The 19010-nt window shown below is 33.3% G+C and overlaps 3 protein-coding genes and 1 pseudogene across 4 annotated transcripts; 2 read left to right on the forward strand and 2 right to left on the reverse strand.

The window, feature by feature from the left end:
- Positions 1-164: 164 nt before the first annotated feature.
- LOC114367863 (ARM REPEAT PROTEIN INTERACTING WITH ABF2-like) lies at positions 165-7352 on the forward strand. Of its 2 annotated transcripts, XM_028325099.1 has the most exons (19): positions 167-543; positions 627-790; positions 898-1070; positions 1159-1279; positions 1362-1436; positions 1543-1637; positions 1835-1910; positions 2146-2253; positions 2590-2718; positions 2832-2900; positions 3066-3125; positions 3312-3435; positions 3561-3700; positions 4763-4826; positions 4953-5032; positions 5547-5611; positions 5700-5817; positions 5917-6041; positions 6875-7352. In XM_028325099.1, the coding sequence occupies exons 1-19, from the start codon at positions 300-302 to the stop codon at positions 6963-6965; spliced, it is 2121 nt and encodes a 706-aa protein (XP_028180900.1). In that variant the 5' UTR covers positions 167-299; the 3' UTR covers positions 6966-7352. The 2 variants fall into 2 exon arrangements, 1 of the variants encoding a protein (XP_028180900.1); XR_003657280.1 differs by lacking the exons at positions 5917-6041; positions 6875-7352 and having other exon boundaries at positions 165-543; positions 4953-5059; positions 5700-5722.
- A 754-nt stretch (positions 7353-8106) lies between these two features.
- Positions 8107-9261, reverse strand: LOC114367875 (2-hydroxyisoflavanone dehydratase-like). The gene has a single exon (XM_028325113.1). It carries the CDS (start codon positions 9230-9232, stop codon positions 8231-8233), a length of 1002 nt encoding a protein of 333 aa, XP_028180914.1. The 5' UTR covers positions 9233-9261; the 3' UTR covers positions 8107-8230.
- Positions 9262-13013: 3752 nt separating this feature from the next.
- Positions 13014-14265, reverse strand: LOC114367882 (annotated as a pseudogene).
- A 2847-nt stretch (positions 14266-17112) lies between these two features.
- Positions 17113-18408, forward strand: LOC114367888 (2-hydroxyisoflavanone dehydratase-like). The gene has a single exon (XM_028325134.1). It carries the CDS (start codon positions 17246-17248, stop codon positions 18206-18208), a length of 963 nt encoding a protein of 320 aa, XP_028180935.1. The 5' UTR covers positions 17113-17245; the 3' UTR covers positions 18209-18408.
- The last annotated feature ends 602 nt before the right edge of the window (positions 18409-19010 follow it).

A 19010-nucleotide genomic window follows, 5' to 3' on the forward strand; every position in this document is an offset into this window, starting at 1 on the left:
TCTCAAAATCCTATTAAGCAATTGAAAATGATAATTTGATAGATGAATCATTTCTAAAATGGAAAAATAATTCTTACCGATAAGTAATAAAATAATAATAAAAAAGAAAGAGAGTCGAAAACCCATGGCTCTGAGTCAAAAGGAAATGGAGGTAATTTCCGAAATACCCTTCCATCTCGTGTTCAAATCCCGAGTTCCATTTGTGAACAGTTTTGGGTTGCGTTGCGTCGAGGGACTCAGCTTCTTCTTCTTCTTCTTCTTCTTCTTCTTCCTCTTCTCGTTCTTCTCTCATCCATTCCATGGAGCTTCAGAGGCGTCCAGATCAGTGCCTCCCGGTGAGGAAAGGGCTGAAGAGGAAGCTAGAGGAGGAGTTCGATGACGACCCACAGATCTCCGCTCCTCCCACCGGTGACGCTCGCGACGCCCTCCTCTCTGACGTTAAGGAACAGGTTTCCCTCCTCGATTCCAATTTCTCCTGGAACGAACACGATCGTGCCGCCGCCAAGCGCGCCACGCACGCCCTCGCCGATCTCGCCAAAAACGGTAATAAATCTATTCCTCCTCCGCTGTTTCCCTCCGTCCGTTGCTGCGCGCGCGTTTCATTCGGTGGTTGTTTTTGTTTGCAGAGGAAGTCGTGAACGTGATTGTTGAAGGAGGCGCCATTCCGGCGTTGGTTAAGCATCTCCAAGCGCCTCCTCTGGCTGAAAGCGACCGTTTGCCGAGGCCAATGCCGTTCGAGCACGAGGTCGAGAAAGGGAGTGCTTTCGCGCTTGGACTTCTCGCTGTCAAGGTAATTTTACTTTTCTCCTTTCTTCCGACTATTAGATAGTAGAAGGAAGCTTTGAAGTTAATGCCTGATGGTCTAATATTGTGGTGGTATGAAAATGCTTTGTGCAGCCAGAGCATCAACAACTCATTGTTGACAGTGGTGCCTTAAAACATCTTGTTGATCTTTTGAAGAGGCATAAGAATGGCTTAACATCTCGTGCCATTAATAGTCTCATTCGTAGGGCTGCAGATGCCATCACTAATCTTGCTCATGAGAACAGCAGCATTAAAACTCGTGTCAGGTTTGTTTCTTTGATTGAGGACTACCGTGCTATTGAAACTTAATTTGGAATAGTTTTGTTCTAATGATTATCTGGAGTTAATGTGTAGGAAGGAAGGCGGGATTCCACCGCTTGTTCATTTGCTTGAATTTGCGGATACAAAGGTGCAAAGAGCAGCTGCTGGTGCATTGCGAACCCTTGCTTTTAAAAATGATGAAAATAAAAATCAGGTTAGTGGTCTTCAGTGAAAGTTGGGAATTTAATTTGACTTCCATATGATATGAGTAAGTCATATGACATCATCACTTGTAGATTGTTGAATGCAATGCCCTTCCAACTCTTATTCTAATGCTTCGCTCAGAAGATGCTGCTATTCATTATGAAGCGGTATTGTTAGTGCAACCTTAATTTTAAATGTTAAATTTTTCATGTGCTGAGTTTGGTCTTTACACTTCTCTTACTGGGCACATGGGATGAATTTTTTGAATTACAGGTTGGTGTCATTGGAAATCTGGTCCACTCTTCCCCTGATATAAAGAAAGAAGTTCTTCTTGCTGGAGCCTTGCAACCTGTTATTGGACTACTTAGGTGTATTTTCACTTCACATTCTGGAAAACTACTCTGCTCCTTTCCTTTCCTCCCTTCTCCCAAGTCTCAACCCTAATCTCAATTTGTATTGATATAACCCAAAGTTGCCTTTTAATGGCAATAATCTTCAATAATATATATATTGCTGAAAATGATATCTTTCTGTTAACCTATTCTAATGCTGTTTTATGCAACAGCTCCTGTTGCTCTGAAAGCCAGAGGGAAGCAGCATTGTTACTTGGACAGTTTGCAGCAACTGATTCAGACTGCAAGGTAAGCATGAAGTTTAGTGTTCTATCTCTGTACGGAAAGGTGAGGGAGAGAAAGGTAGCAAAGGAAAACCCTAAAACCTCTTACTGGATGGTGTAAAGTAGTGGAATGAACAATAATACACAAGGATTTTTAGTTTGGATTTTGGAGCAATAGGACGATGGTTTCTAACTCATCAACGCTTCATGTATTATATCTCTGTTTTTAATTCTTACCTTGTTTTGTTTTATTTTTGTAGGTTCACATTGTTCAGAGAGGTGCTGTCCGACCTCTGATAGAGATGCTTCAGTCCTCTGATGTTCAGCTAAAAGAAATGTCTGCCTTTGCATTGGGGAGATTAGCCCAGGTTATTTGTTTTCCCTTGTCTTTTCCATGTCGGAGTTCACATGTGTAAGTTGAGAAGGTTTAGTCATTTTTATATTCATGGAAATGATTTAATGTTATTTCCTCTTTATAGTTTTCAATTTGTAACATATATATTCTACACACTTCGTTCTGTGTTGAGTATTATATGTAATGTCTTACCTCGGTACAAAAGCCATCTTACTAATTTATATTACAGCTTTATAAATGCAAGTGTTATGCACTATTTCCATGTGTATGTTGAATCATTGCTTCCTGTTAACACCACAACCTTTTCCAGCTTTCCTTTGGCCTGAAAATATTTAATTTTAAATTTCAGGACACACATAACCAAGCTGGTATTGTGCACAATGGTGGTTTGATGCCATTACTGAAGCTTCTTGACTCCAAAAATGGCTCTTTGCAACATAATGCTGCATTTGCTCTTTATGGCCTTGCAGATAATGAGGTAAAACAAACCTTGAATTCTAATAAAAGATCTTGTCTTGACCATGGAAAAACTCATTACTTCAAGCCCAAGTCAATTAACTGTTACATTTTTATTTTTTCACTGTCCCATAGGATAATGTGTCCGATTTTATTAGGGTAGGTGGAATTCAGAGACTGCAGGATGGAGAGTTTATTGTTCAAGTAAGTTAGCCTTTTTGTTACCTATGCAGTATCTCTGTTTTCAGGGTTTTTTTCATTTTCCCTTTGTTGCCTATATGAATGGGGATTCGATGCTTCAGATAATTGCATAAAAGTTCTCTCTTCTTAAGCACACACTGATCTATATGGAATTGGTTTCCATTGCAGGCAACTAAAGATTGTGTTGCAAAGACATTGAAAAGATTAGAAGAGAAGATTCATGGCCGAGTAAGCACCATGTCACATTAACTTGTTACTTGATGCATTTTACTGAAATTAACATGGAAATGACAAGGATTCTACTTCTGTATCAATTATAAGTTCTACTAGAACACCAACCACCTAGCCTTATCCCACAATTTTTTAGTTCTATATCTCGTTTTAATTTGTAACCTATTAATTTTCATTTTGTAGGTTCTGAACCATTTGTTATATCTCATGCGAGTTTCAGAAAAGGCTTTTCAAAGGCGAGTTGCTTTAACTCTTGCTCACCTTTGCTCTGCAGATGATCAAAGAAAAATATTTATTGATTATAACGGTATGCATCTTAATCAAATGTCCTGATTAAGTTTGGTGTATGTTGTTTTTTGATTTTAAAATCCTTTTTCTTGGTGATTTATTGTTTTTTCTTTTCTATTTGAATCTAAGCATCTGTCCATGCAGGTTTGGAGTTGCTTATGGGACTTCTTGGCTCTTATAACCCCAAGCAACAACTTGATGGAGCTGTGGCTTTATGCAAGTTGGCCAATAAAGCTATGACTCTGTCTCCTGTAGATGCCGCACCCCCATCTCCAACACCCCAGGTAGGCTTATATGAAGCTTGGCTTGTCCTCATTCTTCATAGCATCTTTGCTAAGAGTTTGATTGTTTTTCCCCCAATATTTTTGTATGATCACTATGCTTGTATATTGATGTTTTCTAGGTTAAGTTTCTTTTCCGGTCCTTTTCATGATAATATGAAAATTTGTTTCCTCTTCCTTTTTATATTGATAAGATCTCTGTGTGCGCACCCTCATGCTTAATATGGCAGGTGTCAACAGTGAGGCTGATTATTTTTTAAAATCCTACCTGATATGACCAAGGAGGCAGGGGCACCTACCACTCTGCCAAAACCTTAAGCTGTTAGCTTAGATGCAACACTTTAAGATAAAACACTCTGCTTAGACACTGTCCTTCCCTATTTAAGCCATTGGGTCATCGGGTTGAACCAACCCGCAGAGCCAACATGTACTATCATGGCCCTTTGGGCATATAGTTTTCTCTTAGAGGAGGAGGTTTGTCTTTGAACCTTGAGATAATTGGAAACATATCAAACCCGAAATTTGCATATGTATCAGTTCTGATACCAAATCATATGCCTAAGAGTGCTTCCTACTATGCCAAAAACTTAAGCTGTTATCGTAACACGTGCATCAGACATGGGATCTTCCCTATTTAAGCCACCGGACATGGGTACACTAGGTTGAACCAGACCCACAAACCCAACATGCACTATCACGATCCTTTGAGCATATCAGTGTATAGCAGTCAATGATTAACAACACTGGCTTTCTTTTTTCTGATTTGCATTTTTGTTTGACATGTGATATCTCTTTAAAATTGATGATTAATATTGATTTGAATAATGGGGATGGTGTCTAGTTATGAATACATACTCTAATTAATTAGCATCTACACCTGCAGATCCAATAATCTGTAGTTAACATGGCCTATGTCTTCAAATATTATTTCTGCCACTTGCATATTCATAAGAAGCCTGATGCGCTGCTCACTTTCTGTCTTATCTAAAATTCTAAATAGTTATGGATCCATAAGTAATTTTTGCAAGTTTTAAAATCTGTAATCCTAGACTTTTCTTCTTGCAGGTGTATTTGGGAGAGCAGTATGTAAACAATGCTACCTTGTCTGACGTTACATTTTTGGTTGAAGGTTGATGCTTTTTCATTCACATTGTTTTGTTAAAACTGTTGCTTGGAAAATAATTTACCTAAAATGCAGTGTTGTAGTTTTAGTTGACATTTGTAGATAACCTGGTATTTTCATACTTTGCTGCAGGCAAACGATTTTATGCTCACAGAATCTGCCTGCTTGCATCTTCAGATGCATTTCGTGCAATGTTTGATGGTGGTTATAGGATGAGTATATATTGATCTTCTCTAGTGGTATCATATGTCTCCTCTCACCCACCTTTTCTTGTTATTGTTCATTGACTATCAGTCGGGAAAAGAAAACTGTTATTGACTCCCTTGATTTCATGAGAAACATCATTTATCTTCTATTATTTTGGTTTTATTGTTTGTCTACCTTGGAAAGCTTTTATTGGAGACTTGGCCGTAAAATTGATGGGTGAATTTGAATATAGCTGTTAGATATTGTTGCATATTAGTTATGGTATCTTGTGCCTTTTGTCATGGGCATATTATATGATCTACACAATTATGGTAATTAGTTAATTAGGATATCCGTAATTAATCTCTCTTTTCTTAACCATATTATATAATAACACTCTCCGCTGTGTAACTGACACACAGATTCACTTATTTCTGTTGTTTTCTTTTCCTTTCAACAATAGGAATAAAAAAATTTATTTCATATTTTGCACTATAATATATTTGATGTCTGATATGCAAGTTATTTATTGTATGACAGGAGAAGGAGGCACGGGACATAGAGATTCCAAACATTAGATGGGAGGTTTTTGAGCTGATGATGAGGTCAAATAAATTCTGCATTCATGTGCTTTATGAAAGTTGTGCTGTGAAAGCTTGTAATAATTTGTGGACAACTTAAATCTTTCTCCAGATTTATATACACTGGATCAGTAGATATCACTCTTGATATTGCCCAAGATCTCCTCCGAGCAGCTGATCAATATCTTTTAGAAGGACTTAAAAGACTATGCGAGTACACAATTGCACAGGTCAGCTATGAGAATTTTGGTACCCACACTTGTCCTCCTGCACTACAATTAGACTGGAAAGTGAATTCATGTGCTCTGATTTGATGTTTTTTGTCCCAGGATATATCACTGGAGAATGTGTCAAGTATGTATGAACTTTCAGAGGCCTTTAACGCTATATCATTGAGGCACACATGCATCCTTTTTATATTGGAGCACTATGATAAATTGGGTGGAAAGCCAGGGTATCTATCTGATCCCTCAATCCTGTGTTTGCTTCTTTTGCGGGGATATATATATATATATATATATATATATATATATATATATATATATATATATATATATATATATATATTCCTTCTTTGCAATGCTTAAAAGGTGTCTGAAATAAATAAACAATCTAAATGGAATAAATATCTGAATCATCTTGTGTAAGCTGGAGGTTTTAGGTCAGTTCAGTTGCACCTACTTTTAATACTAATTTGTCTTTTATTTTACGGCAAAGCATATGTCAAGCTAAAAGGCATTCAGATATTGAAATTTGAAAGTTTTGGGATCTACTTAGTACTTAAACAATGTCATTATTTTACAGGACTAAATCAAAACTATACGGCCTACCATATCCAGTAATTAATTAGTTCTTCACTTGATTCCATGAAGCTTTCAATTTTAGTGCAAAGCTGTTACATTTAATGGCTAAATGGCAACCAGAAAGCATGTTATCATGTTATTTTATTAGTATTCAGATGAGAAATAATTGACTTTTTGTATATGGTTATCAAAATATGGAAAGCTGTGTATTTATTTTTCTGTGATTTGTGTTCAATATATTCCCTATCTTTTACTTTCTTTTTCTTTTTTTATAATTTTGGCTGCATAATAATTTGTCATATTCTTAGTTTTGTTTGCTTTTGATTAATATGATAGACAGGGATCTTAAACTGTTATATGATGAATGAATTGAATAATTAAGTTGACTGGACAAATAAATAACAATTATGATGAATGTATTTTTCATTGGTTCTATGTCTTCCTAATCTTTCTAATTTTTGTGTGCACCAACTACTATTTGCAGACACTCTCAACTGATTCAGCATATAATACCCGAGATCCAGAATTACTTTGTTAAAGCCATTACAAAGGCCAATTCCAATATCCAGCCGTAATGTGCTGTTCTACTATTGACATCTAACCCGTTGCAATGTACATAATGTGGTTGATGTTCTTTTTGTTGAACCTGCGAAGGAAGTCTCCTGGATCAAGTACAGCATGGCTTAAAAAAAATATCTAACATCACGTCATGTACGTTCATTTCTGATGCAGTGTAAGTCCCTTCTAGCTGTAACGTCATTGTCTTAGATATAGCAAATATGACCTTCACGAACATTGTTTTTTACTCGTGCAAATATTGTGATGGTTGAGACTTTCTCTTTCTCAAGCATCTAATGTTGAGTTTATGAGTAGTATAGGTTGCCCAAGCATCTAATGTATATATGACAATTAGATAGTTGTCTTCATATTATATAATGAAATCTTAAAGCCTTTTCACTGGATGTATCAGAATTTCTGTTAGGTTTTACACGGACAGATGGAAGGCCTAGTGATAAAAAGGCTTTGATGGTTATTTTTGAAGACATAAAAAAGATCAAGCTGCTTTTTTGTTGGGCTATACTTTTATAGAAAATAATTTTCTTTAAAAATATAAAAAAGTAACGTATTTTATTATTCACATGTGAGAACCATGATTCTTCGAAACATTCGTATAAATAAGTTGGAAGTTTTAAATTCAGGAACTCTGTTTGCTTTATTTTCATGAGGCGTCAATGATCCATAGAATAATTTAATCCTTTTTTTTTGTTGGGCAAAAGGAGCGACGAAACCAAAGATTAAAAACCTCTGAAAAAGATACACCAGAATGAGCCGTGTTGGTTGCTCTCTAAGCACGTGAGTGAACTTTATCAAGGCCCTGAATTCCGTGAGCTTATTGATCTCCTGGACTAGATTGTGGCAGGGATGGGTGATTTCACAACCATCCCCGATTAAGGCAAGCGCGATTGTGGAATCCTCTCTTAATTGCTAATCCCCCAACCCAAAGAGCTTGGCCTACATCACTTGATTCAAGTTTAACATAACTGGGCAAGACTTGAAGTACAGATTGAGTGAGGGTATTCAGATCTAAATATATGCGCAAATCTAAAAAAAAAATCAGTTCCATTAGTTCATTCACGTAGTATTAAGCGCAAATGATTACTTAGGAGGAGAAATCAGAGTGAACAATGCATGCGCAAATCAAATTGAGATGTGATATTATGGATAAAGGATTTCATTAAACAGAGATCTTGGAACAAGGGACCGGACACATTATTCTAGGAAATTTATTTAATTAAGAATGCCCTTGTTATAAGGTGAAACGAGCAGATCCTAATTGGTTTCACTGGCGAAGAAAATTAGCGACGATTGTTATCAATCTTTTGGCTTGGTGAGTTTCCATATTAAACATGTGATAAACATGATCCTCTTGTTCCTCTTCAAAGAGTTCCACTTGGCCTTTCCAGCCACTCTCCTTGACAGCCTTATAGTACAACAGAGTTCTGTCCCTGAAGAGTAGGTGATCCTTACCGGCAACAGTAAGAAGCATCTTAGAACAGCCAAGTTGAGCCAAGCTGGGTGCCCCAGGAGCCAATGGATTGATCATGGGGTTATCTAAGCCACCAGGTGCATCAGGGTACGCAAAGTTCCAAATCAATGACTGAGGGGTCTCTTCAAATCCTATAACAGCTTCAGACCCAATTGGCTTTGAACCCCAGAAGTAAGGGTGGTTAAGATAAGCACCGTAAACTTTTACACCGCCGGGCAAAGCTTCAACCCCAGCACGCATGGCCAGGTTATGAACAATATTGGCACCGCTGCTATCACCCCCGATAAATATTTTGCTGAAATCACCATGATTGATGAGCCACGTGTCGCTGTTGCTGTTGGTGGCATGGGAATGGGATGCAACCCATTTGAGAGCAGCCCAAGAATCATTATAAGCTGCAGGGAGAAAATGCTCAGGAGCTTTCCTATGCTCTACGGAAACAATGATAACATTTGCCTGGGAAGCTATTAGGTTGCAGTATTTGGTGTGGTGCGCTGCAAATGCTGATTCAAAGCAGAAGGCACCGCCATGGGAGTAGACCAAAATGGGGATTTTTTGGTTGGGTGGTGGAGTTGTTAGTTTTGGAAGGAAAAGTCTTGCAAAGAGGAAAGGGTTCTTTGAGAAGAGAATGTCTTTGGAAGCGACACCTGTTGCAGGGTCCTCAAGTGAGGGAGGAGTTCTTGGGATGTCTATGGGACGTTCGATGGAGCCATCATTATAGACATATATGTAGGGAGGAATCTGTGAGACTATGTGTTTGGTGTTGGTGTTGGTGTTGGTACCGCTCCAAGCCATTTCAACAATGCAAACTTGGGTCTGCAGTTTTATGCTTAGACGATAGTGTACCCCCCCCCCCCCCACACATATATATACAAAACGAAAGAAGAGTGTGTTAACTTCAACTTATTTCCTCTTTCATCTTCTTTTTACTTTATTTTTATTTTTCTCTTTTTTTATTATATCTATTATTATTTTTATTTTTTCAATTCAGTAGCAAAACCTTAAGGATTCATAAATAAGACCAATGCAGTTCGCATTGATGTGATGAAGAACACAACGAAAGAAGGGATTCGGTGGTGGTCAAACTTCAAAGTTCAAAGTCAGAGAAACTTCAATGTTCAAGTTAGTATGAATATCCATACGAGAGAGTACAAAAAATGAGGTTAGATCCATACCTAGTAGGTGATATGCATTGATGTGGAAGGAAAAATATATTTGTATTAATAAGGATAATTACAAAAAGGTGTCAACATGTACAGTAAGCAACTAGACCAAAACAAAACCACTGCATAGGATGCAGGAAACCCCAAAAATTATAGGCAACCTAAGGGGTTAAGACACCAAGAAGAGTGTGAAATACCCAAATGAATTCTCCTTTTGTACAAAAGCCATTGCCAAGAAATTCTCTTAATACTGTCAACAATTACTCCAAAATCACAGGTCCCTTCCCTGAAGATGACATTGTTGCGGACATTCCATAAGGACACACGAAGTGTGTGATGAAGCATAACTAGACGAATTGACCTACAAAGATCAGTTTAGAGAAGTTAGTCCTGATGCAGTAAGGGTTGACACACAAAAGTTATGGCCAGAACATTTATTTTCGTTTTTCTATACTATCAACTCCATTTACCTTATTTTGAAATCAATTTTAGCCATCATCATTCCTTGTTAAAGCGTAAGAGAGACCGCACCAAAAAGATTATTTATCTGGTTTAAGTAAAATTTTAGAAAATCAACAAAGATTGCTGTCTTATTTGTCAAAGGAAGACAGATTACGTTATAATAAATTAATAAATCAGTTTAATATATGGAAGTCACATATTCATTAGTTAAATTGAAGAGTAATTCTCAATTATTTCATTTACAATTATTATTTCTCCAAACATAATAGTTAAATAGTTTCAACGTGTTATATAAGACAAATATTGTATCATTGTTCAATTTTTTACTATTTTTTCCATTCCTCTGTGTAAAGTCACAATTTGAATTTAGACGTTATAATAAGGAGTGATAATAATTATGTGACAAGAAAAAAATATAATAAAAATAAATGAAAAATAAGAAGAAATTAGAAAGTAAATTTACTGACATAATTATTTCAAACAAATTTATTAAGAACGACTCGTGTTTATTGACGTGTCTTGATATTTTTGCCTTTTTGAATAGGAACGTTGAGTATAACAAGTAGTGCGTTACACATACTTCTTTTTGTACTATTAATTTATTAAAAACATTGATGTTTTTAAGTTTATAATATCATATTAAAAATATTTAAATTGAAGTAACTCAAATAAGTAAACTATCATTAATATCTCTAACTTTTTAAAGAATATTTTATTTATACATATTGATTTCTCAATAAATAAGTATTTGGCGATAATATCAAATTTAGAATATTTAAATTGACGTAACTCAAATAAGTCAACTATCATTAATATTTACTCTAACGTTTCAAGTTTTTTTATATATATTGAATGATCAATAAATAAGTATTTAACGGTAGTATCAGTTTTAGAATATTTAAATTGACATAACTGTCCAGTCAAATTTTTTGACATAACTCACGTAAGTCAACTATCATTAATATTTTCTCTAACTTTTTAATGAATATTTGTTTACATATTGAATGCTCAATAAATAAGTATTAAGCGTTAGAGAAGAATGATTTATTTTTTAGTTTATGAACATAACTTTATTATTCAAACTTTTTATATAAAGATAAACTCAATTAAAATAGAAAAAATAAATTATGCACTTAAGTTATCAAACTATTTTACTCGTCACAACATCACCATTAAATTCATTAAAATATGAGGGCATTTATTCTAATTTCCTAATTTTTATAAAAAAATAATTTTATTTTTTAAAACATATTACTAATAATTTTTAGTGTGTTTAGTACTACACATTTTGAAAAAATAATAAAATTTGGGATTACTTTTGAGAAATTATTTTAAAGAATTTCTAAAAAAATTATAATAACCTTTAAACTAAAAATTATGTTTTATACATATAAGAAAACAAAATGGATTTTTTATTTTTCATAAAATCCTTAAAAGTAAATATTTTTTATATGGTCTTGTTAACATGTGCCTGTTGGACATTGGTTGAGAAAGTAAAAAAAAAAAAAATAATGTGTAGATTATTTTATAGGAAAGTATAAAAAAAAACATCAACATCATAATTTTGTGTATTTCAATTATTATTTTTTAACTAATGCTCTAAAGATACTGATTAACATTTTGACTTTTTTATATATTAATAAAATCACATTTAAGAAAAATTAAACAAATGAAACTGACTAATCAACCAAGTGTGCTATAAAAAAAATTACGTGATTCTTTTCAATTCAATAAGGATGACTCCTTCCTTCTTTTTTTTTTTTTTTTATTTCCAGGCGTGATGAAAAATCAAAATTAAGTGATTCTTTTGTTATAAATTAAAACATTTGGTGTTGTAGGGTTTTAAGTTTTAATATTTTTATTTTTTTTATCTTTGAAAACTTCTTTTAAATGTTTTGTAACATTTTGTGTTTTAATATTATTCACATCCACGTCAAAAAAAATAAAATATTCTCCCACATTGTATAAGATAGCGGGAGTAGCTACTTGTATAGCCTTTTGAGTCATACAACAAGAAGGTAATGTAAAATACACAGTGTCGCATGTATTTTTAAATGAAATATTTTATTATTATCAACTTAATTATACTGTTGCATGTATTTTTAAATGGAATATTTTATTATCATCAACTTAATTATACTTTTGATACTTAAGTATCACAATTATACAATTTTATTCTTTCGAGTTGTAACTGTCATTGAATCTTGCATGAATCACAAAAACGATTTTAATTTTTTTTTAATTTTAATTGTATCAGTTAGATATTTAAGGTATTACAATTGGAGTGTGATTTTAGCATCGATTTGGAAGACTAAAACACACATGCATATTTGTGATACCTAAAAAACTTAATTGACATAATTAAAACTAAAAGACTCAAAAGTGTAATAATAATAATAATAATAATAATAATAATAATAATAATAATAATAATAATAATAATAATAATAATAATAATAATAATAATAATATGATGATGATGATGAAAAAAAAAAGGACAAACGCAGGTCTCATCCTTTGCATTAAGCCCGTGTTTTTTTTTTTTGGGAATTAATGTTTTCTTACTTAGTTCTAATTGTTTGGTTGTCTAGGAAAAGGAGAAGATGAATGGAAATATGAGATTATTTTGTTTAATGTGATACTTTCAAATGAATGGAATGAGAAGGTCAAAGGAATGTGGGACTTAAAAATAAATTAATATTATAATATAATACATTATATTGATAAGAATAATAATGTACTTATAATATAATGCATTGTATCAATAATTTAATTTTCATCCACTACAAATTATACCAACAAAAACAAGTAAAACAATTAGCATTTTTTTCTTATTATAAGGCATATTTTTTTGTTACGATTTATACTCTTCACAACATTATGGATGAAGGAATTTATGAACTAGACCAAAGATGCAAACACAGACAACCTAATTTCTGCAGTAAGAGACACTTGAGGAACACAAACAAATGAGAAGTAATTTTATTATTCTTAATCAAAACAGAGAAAACTGAGAAATTCAAATCTTGAGGAGACAATTGTATAGTTCTACTTGTTTCACTGGGTAAGAAAATCAACGACAATTTTTATGAATCTTATATGGCTTGCTCAGTTTCCATATCATATATAAAATAAACATGATCCTCCTCTTCCTCCTTTCCACCCACTATCCTTCACAGCCTCATAATAAAACACTGCCCTATCCCTAAATTTCAATTGATCCTTCACTGCAACAGTAATAAGCATCTTAGAACACCCAAGTGTAGCCAAACTGGGTGCCCCAAGAGCCAATGGATTGATCATGGGATTATCCAACCCACCAGGTGCATCAGGGTACGCAAAGTTCCAAATCAAACATTGATTACACTCCTCAAATCCTATAACGCGTTCAGACCCAATTGGCTTTGAACCCCATAAATAAGGGTGGTTAAGATAAGCACCATAAACTTTTACACCACCGGGTAAATCTTCAACCCCAGCACGCATGGCGATGTTATGGACAAGGTTACCACCGCTACTATCACCCCCAATAAAAACTTTGCTGAAATCACCATGACTTATGAGCCACGGGTACACTGTTAGTGGGGTTTGTGGTGGCATGAGAAGCAACCCATTTGAGACTAGCTCAACAATCATTAATTATAAGCTGTAGGGAGAAAATGCTCAGGAGCTTTCCTGTGCTCTACAGCAACAATCAAGACATTAGCTTGGGAAGCAAATATGTTGCAATATTTGAAGTGGTGAGATGAAAAGGCTGATTCAAAGCAAAAGCCACCACCATGAAGCTAGGTAGACTAAAATGGGGATTTTTTGGTGGGGTTGAGTTAACTTTGGAAGGTAAAGTCGAGCAAAGAAAAAAGGGTTCTTTGAGAAGAGGATGTCTTTGGATGGGACACCTGTTGCAGGGTCTTCCAGTGAGGGCAAGGCTCTTGGGTAGGTTGTGGGACGTTCAATGGTGCCATCATTGTAGACAAATATGTTAAGGGGGGATGTCGTGCCTTTTGTGAAATAATAAGCCATTTCAATTATGCAAAATGTGTATTCCAGTAATCTACTATTGGGTTCTCTAAGTATGTATATCTAGAGACTCACATGCACATGTACGACATTCATGCACATACCAAATATCTCCTGGTTATATATATATATAGAGAGAGAGAGAGAGAGAGTCACACATACTACATACATGCACATTGTTTTTTTCTTTTCTAGCTAGTGTGTGAAAATCATGCACAATGTTTACATATGACTTATTATACCTTGGCTTCTTTCTATCAATTACTTTGATCGTATCTATATTTCTTTCGTCTTTTTTTTCCCTCCTATTATTCACTAACCCAGAATATTTAATTATAGCATTATTGGTCACATTTGGCCATGTAGTATATTTTGAAGCTTTTAATATTTTGTTGTGGATACAACACTTTGTCTTCATGTGACAACTTGTTGTATTTAGGATTTGTTGATTCTCCACCAACCAGATCTTATCTTAATTATTTTATATGTGGAAATGTATATAGAGAGAACTCTTTTGAATCTTTGATCGGAAACCTGCTTGAAACAGTGCGTGTAATGCATTTTAAAGTTACCACCAATTTTCTGTAGTTATATGATGAAAAAATTATTATTTTTTTCTCTATGAATAAAAAAATGAAAGAATAATATTCTATATTAACGAAGAACGTCACGCTTTTGAGTACATTAATGGAAGGGAAAAATGCTCTATATAGATATCTTTATTAGTAAAATTCGTAATAGCTTTTACTGCAAGAAAAAAAAAATTCCGAAATGATTTGTGTATAATTTTTTAAAAGATACGTTACTATTTTTTTTCTTTTTTAACAGATCGTTACTAAATTTGTTGTAACCCTAGTATTATTGGAAAAAAAATAATTTGTCACTAAATTTTATTTCATTTTATTTCGCCTTGTTTTAATATGAACAACCAAATTTAATTCCCAAAATATATAATATCCAAACAAATGATTAAAGAAAACAAACGAATTCAATTAATATAAAATAATCCCCTTACGTAATACTATTAGGACTTATATGTAAATAAAAATAATTAATTTCACACTAATTAAAAAAATTAATCAATGTTATTTAATTTTAGTAATTTAAAGTAAAAAATAAAATTATTTTTAAAATGTTATTCATTAAAATTTAATATCATGAATAAAAAATAATCATTAAAATATAATTATAATTAAATATTAGATGTTCTAAGAATGTTACTTGTACCATGAATATGTTAAATAAATTTATTTATATTTAAATTAATTATATATATATATATATAATATATATATATATATATATATATATATATATATATATATTCAGCGTCATTGTGATGTGTTGCTGCTGAATAGTATGATATTTTTGTTTTTTTTTTGGCAAAATTACATTTTTATCATTTTAATTATTTTTAATTTTGATTTTAGTCTTTCTTTAAATTTATTTATATATTTAATCTCTTAATTATATCAAATCTTATAAATATGATTTTTGTGTATATCTTTTCATATTCAATCGTGATACATAATGTTTTATAATAATTAACTTTTAAATTTAAGTTTAAAAATTATATTTATAAAATTTGATATAATTGAGAGACTAAATTGGTAAATAAAGTAAGGGGAACTAAAATTGAAAATAGAGATAACTATATTTTTTTTTACTTTGATTTAAAAACCCGTGCAAACGGATCCTTACCTAGTTTTATATATTGTCGGTCATGTAATATGGAACCGGTCAGGAAAAGAGCTTCCACCTACGGAACCACGTGGATTTGGTGTCCAGCCGGCCTAAGGATGCTTGTTTGACCAAATATTCACAATCTGCTTCACAAATCTTCGATTGCAATTTGCTACCTCATCAGTTGAATCAATAATGTCTTCTAACTACTCTCTATGCTTCAAATTCAAAGAGTAGACATCATCACAAAATTCGAAAAATAAAATAATAGTCGTTATAATAAAGCAACCCTGCTAATGAGTAACCTAATTAAACATATTAATTGAAAAAATAATGAATACAAAATCAATGTTAAAAATTATAAAAACAGATTGTTTACTTTTAATTATTAGTCAATACCTCTGACAGAAGCTCATGTTAACATTTACAGCTAAAAATATCTGGATTAAATTATAGGTAAACGTATTTACCAACAAAAATAATAATAGGTAAGCGTCTTGTTAATCAGAACACTTATCAATAAAATAAAAAATATTAAAAATTATAATAAAACAAATTTCCTTTTACTTTCTTGACCTATGCATTAAAACACATATTAACAATTTAACATTTGGCGGCAATAAGTGATACTTTAGGTGTCGCTCCAAACAGCAAGTGGTTTCTCTCTCCAATAATAAATGATACTCTATATTATACATTATCCTTAGGTCATGTTTGACCGTTTGATCATAATCAAAGCAAGTTAATTATTATATATCATTTAAAAAAAAACTCTTTTGCTTTGTTTTTTTTTTCTTTCATGTAATTATCAAATATCAGAAAAAAAAAATTTAAGAGATAAACTGATATAAAATAATAATTTTTGTAATGAAATCTTTCACGTTGTATTGAGAATGCAATATGTACGCACTGCCCTCCTTATTTGAATGGAAAATTATATTCGTGTAGGTAGAATGAACACCGAGTAGAAATTATTATAAAAGATCACTATTTTGTTTATCAGTAGAAAAAATTATACAACAACACTATATGTCAATGGTGTTAGCTAATTTTTATGTGATTAAAATTTATTAACTCTTTTTTTTTAAATAAAAAAAATTAAATGAGTATTATATGAAAATTGTTTGGGATTAAATATTCCGATAGTTTATATAATAATTTTTATGAAAACAAAAATATAAGAAGAAAATGAAAAAAAAAAAACAGAAAAGGAAAATATAAAAATATTTTTTTCATCTTTTTTATCACATCATTTTTCATATTCTTTTATATAAATTTAATTTAAAGAAAGGTGAAAATAAAATAGAATAGAAATTTAATTTAATTTATCCTTACAAGACATTTTATAGTAGTAGGATTTAAAGTCGTGACCAAAATAAGAATCTGGTTTGGGTCGTCCTCGTTTGATTGGACCTCTCTTTCTCTGGAGTATCCTCCCCTTTATTTCCTCGTCCTCCAAACTCCAAAGCCGTTTCCAAGTGTAATGGATTCGAGTTCCATTAACAGCAACAGTAAGGAGATAACCATGGAGATTCCAAGCTTGGTTCGACTTTACAAGGATGGCACCATTGAACGCCTCCAAAACTCACCAATTGTGCCACCCACGCTTCAAGATCCAACTTCTTCCAAAGACGTCGTCATCTCTGGTGACCCCCTCATCTCTGCTCGTCTTTTCCTTCCAAACCGGATTCGATCCCAGCAAGAGGGTCATAAAGTCCCCATCTTGGTCTACTTTCATGGTGGAGGTTTCTTCTTTGAATCTGCCTTCAACCAACTCCACCATAACTATTTCAACAAGTTTGTCTCCGTAGCAGATGTTTTAGTCGTTTCCGTCGAGTATAGGTTGGCTCCAGAGACCCTTCTTCCTGCAGCTTATGATGACTGCTGGGATGCTCTTAAATGGGTCGCCACCAACACCGAACCATGGCTTGTCAAACACGGTGATTTCAACAGAGTCTTCATTGGAGGTGACAGCGCTGGTGCTAATATAGTTCATAACATTGCCATGCGTGCTGGGGCTGAAGCTTTACCTGGTGGTGTCAAACTCTTGGGTGCTTTTCTTTCTCATTCCTACTTCTACGGTTCAAAGCCAATTGGATCGGAACCTGTTGCAGGGCACCAACAGAGCGTGCCCTATTTGGTATGGGATTTTGTTTATCCATCTGCGCCTGGAGGGATTGACAACCCTATGATCAATCCAATGGTTACTGGGGCGCCTAGCTTGGCTGGACTTGGGTGTTCTAAGATTCTGGTTTGCGTTGCTGAAAAGGATCTGATAAAGGATAGAGGGGTTGCGTACTATGAGGCTGTGAAGAAGAGTGGCTGGCAAGGTGAAGCGGAACTGTTCGAAGTGGAGGGCGAGGATCATGCTTTCCACATCCACAATCCACAAACCCAGAATGCCATGAAAATGATCAAACGCCTCTCGGATTTTCTCCTCCACTAAAACACATACCCTGAGGATTCTGAGTTTTAATGTCTCATGGATGTAATCTAATGTAATGCTTCAACTCTGCTTATTATTATTAAGCAAATAAAATTTGGAAATCAGAAGCCAGTGTAGCTGGCCTAGTTCGTGTGATCTAAAGTCTAATAATATTCTCTATTATGCTACGGGTAAGGGTGTGTTACACCTTCAAACTTTCATTCCCACTTTTCAATCTTCTTTCATGTGTATGGAATGGAGTCATTCTCGTTCAACAGAGCCTTGGATACACTATGCAGCAAAATCTCAACCATTAATTGGTTATTACACAGTAATTAGAAGAGAGAAAGAATGTGATTAATGGTCCAGATCGATGCTGCCTCTGCAGTAGAGTATTCTTAATTATCCCATATGATACTCATTAGTCCGTTTAATTCATTAAAAATTGTTAGAAAAGAAGATAAAAAAAAGAAGTAATTTGTCCTATTTTGAATGATCTTTGCTGACTAGTTCTAGTTAAGATTATAATTACAATATAATACTAAAAAACTTATGAATCAAACCATACATAGTTCCGATATTTCAATTTTTGTTTCATCATAATTATTTAATATAATTCATGTAGATATTTTTGTCAATTATTAAGAAACAATAATACATTAATATATTTTACAATAACCATATTTGGTTTTTGTTTAGATCACTCCGTAAAATAAAATCCAAATGACCCCAGACTATGTGGGTTTTGAAATTATGGATACAAAAATTTCATTCATTGATTTGAAACCTGTAAAATTTTGAGTTTTATTTATTTTTTACATTT

The sequence above is a fragment of the Glycine soja genome, chromosome 1, assembly GCF_004193775.1.
Source record: "Glycine soja cultivar W05 chromosome 1, ASM419377v2, whole genome shotgun sequence".
Taxonomy (NCBI): domain Eukaryota; kingdom Viridiplantae; phylum Streptophyta; class Magnoliopsida; order Fabales; family Fabaceae; genus Glycine; species Glycine soja.

Coding starts and splice junctions, on each gene's coding strand:
- LOC114367863 (XM_028325099.1), top strand. CDS start 300: ATGGAGCTTCAGAGGCGTCCAGATCAGTGCCTCCCGGTGAGGAAAGGG. Junction 1,071..1,158: donor AGCATTAAAACTCGTGTCAG/GTTTGTTTCTTT, acceptor GTTAATGTGTAG/GAAGGAAGGCGGGATTCCAC. Junction 2,254..2,589: donor CATTGGGGAGATTAGCCCAG/GTTATTTGTTTT, acceptor TTTAAATTTCAG/GACACACATAACCAAGCTGG.
- LOC114367875 (XM_028325113.1), bottom strand. CDS start 9,232: ATGGCTTGGAGCGGTACCAACACCAACACCAACACCAAACACATAGTC.
- LOC114367888 (XM_028325134.1), top strand. CDS start 17,246: ATGGATTCGAGTTCCATTAACAGCAACAGTAAGGAGATAACCATGGAG.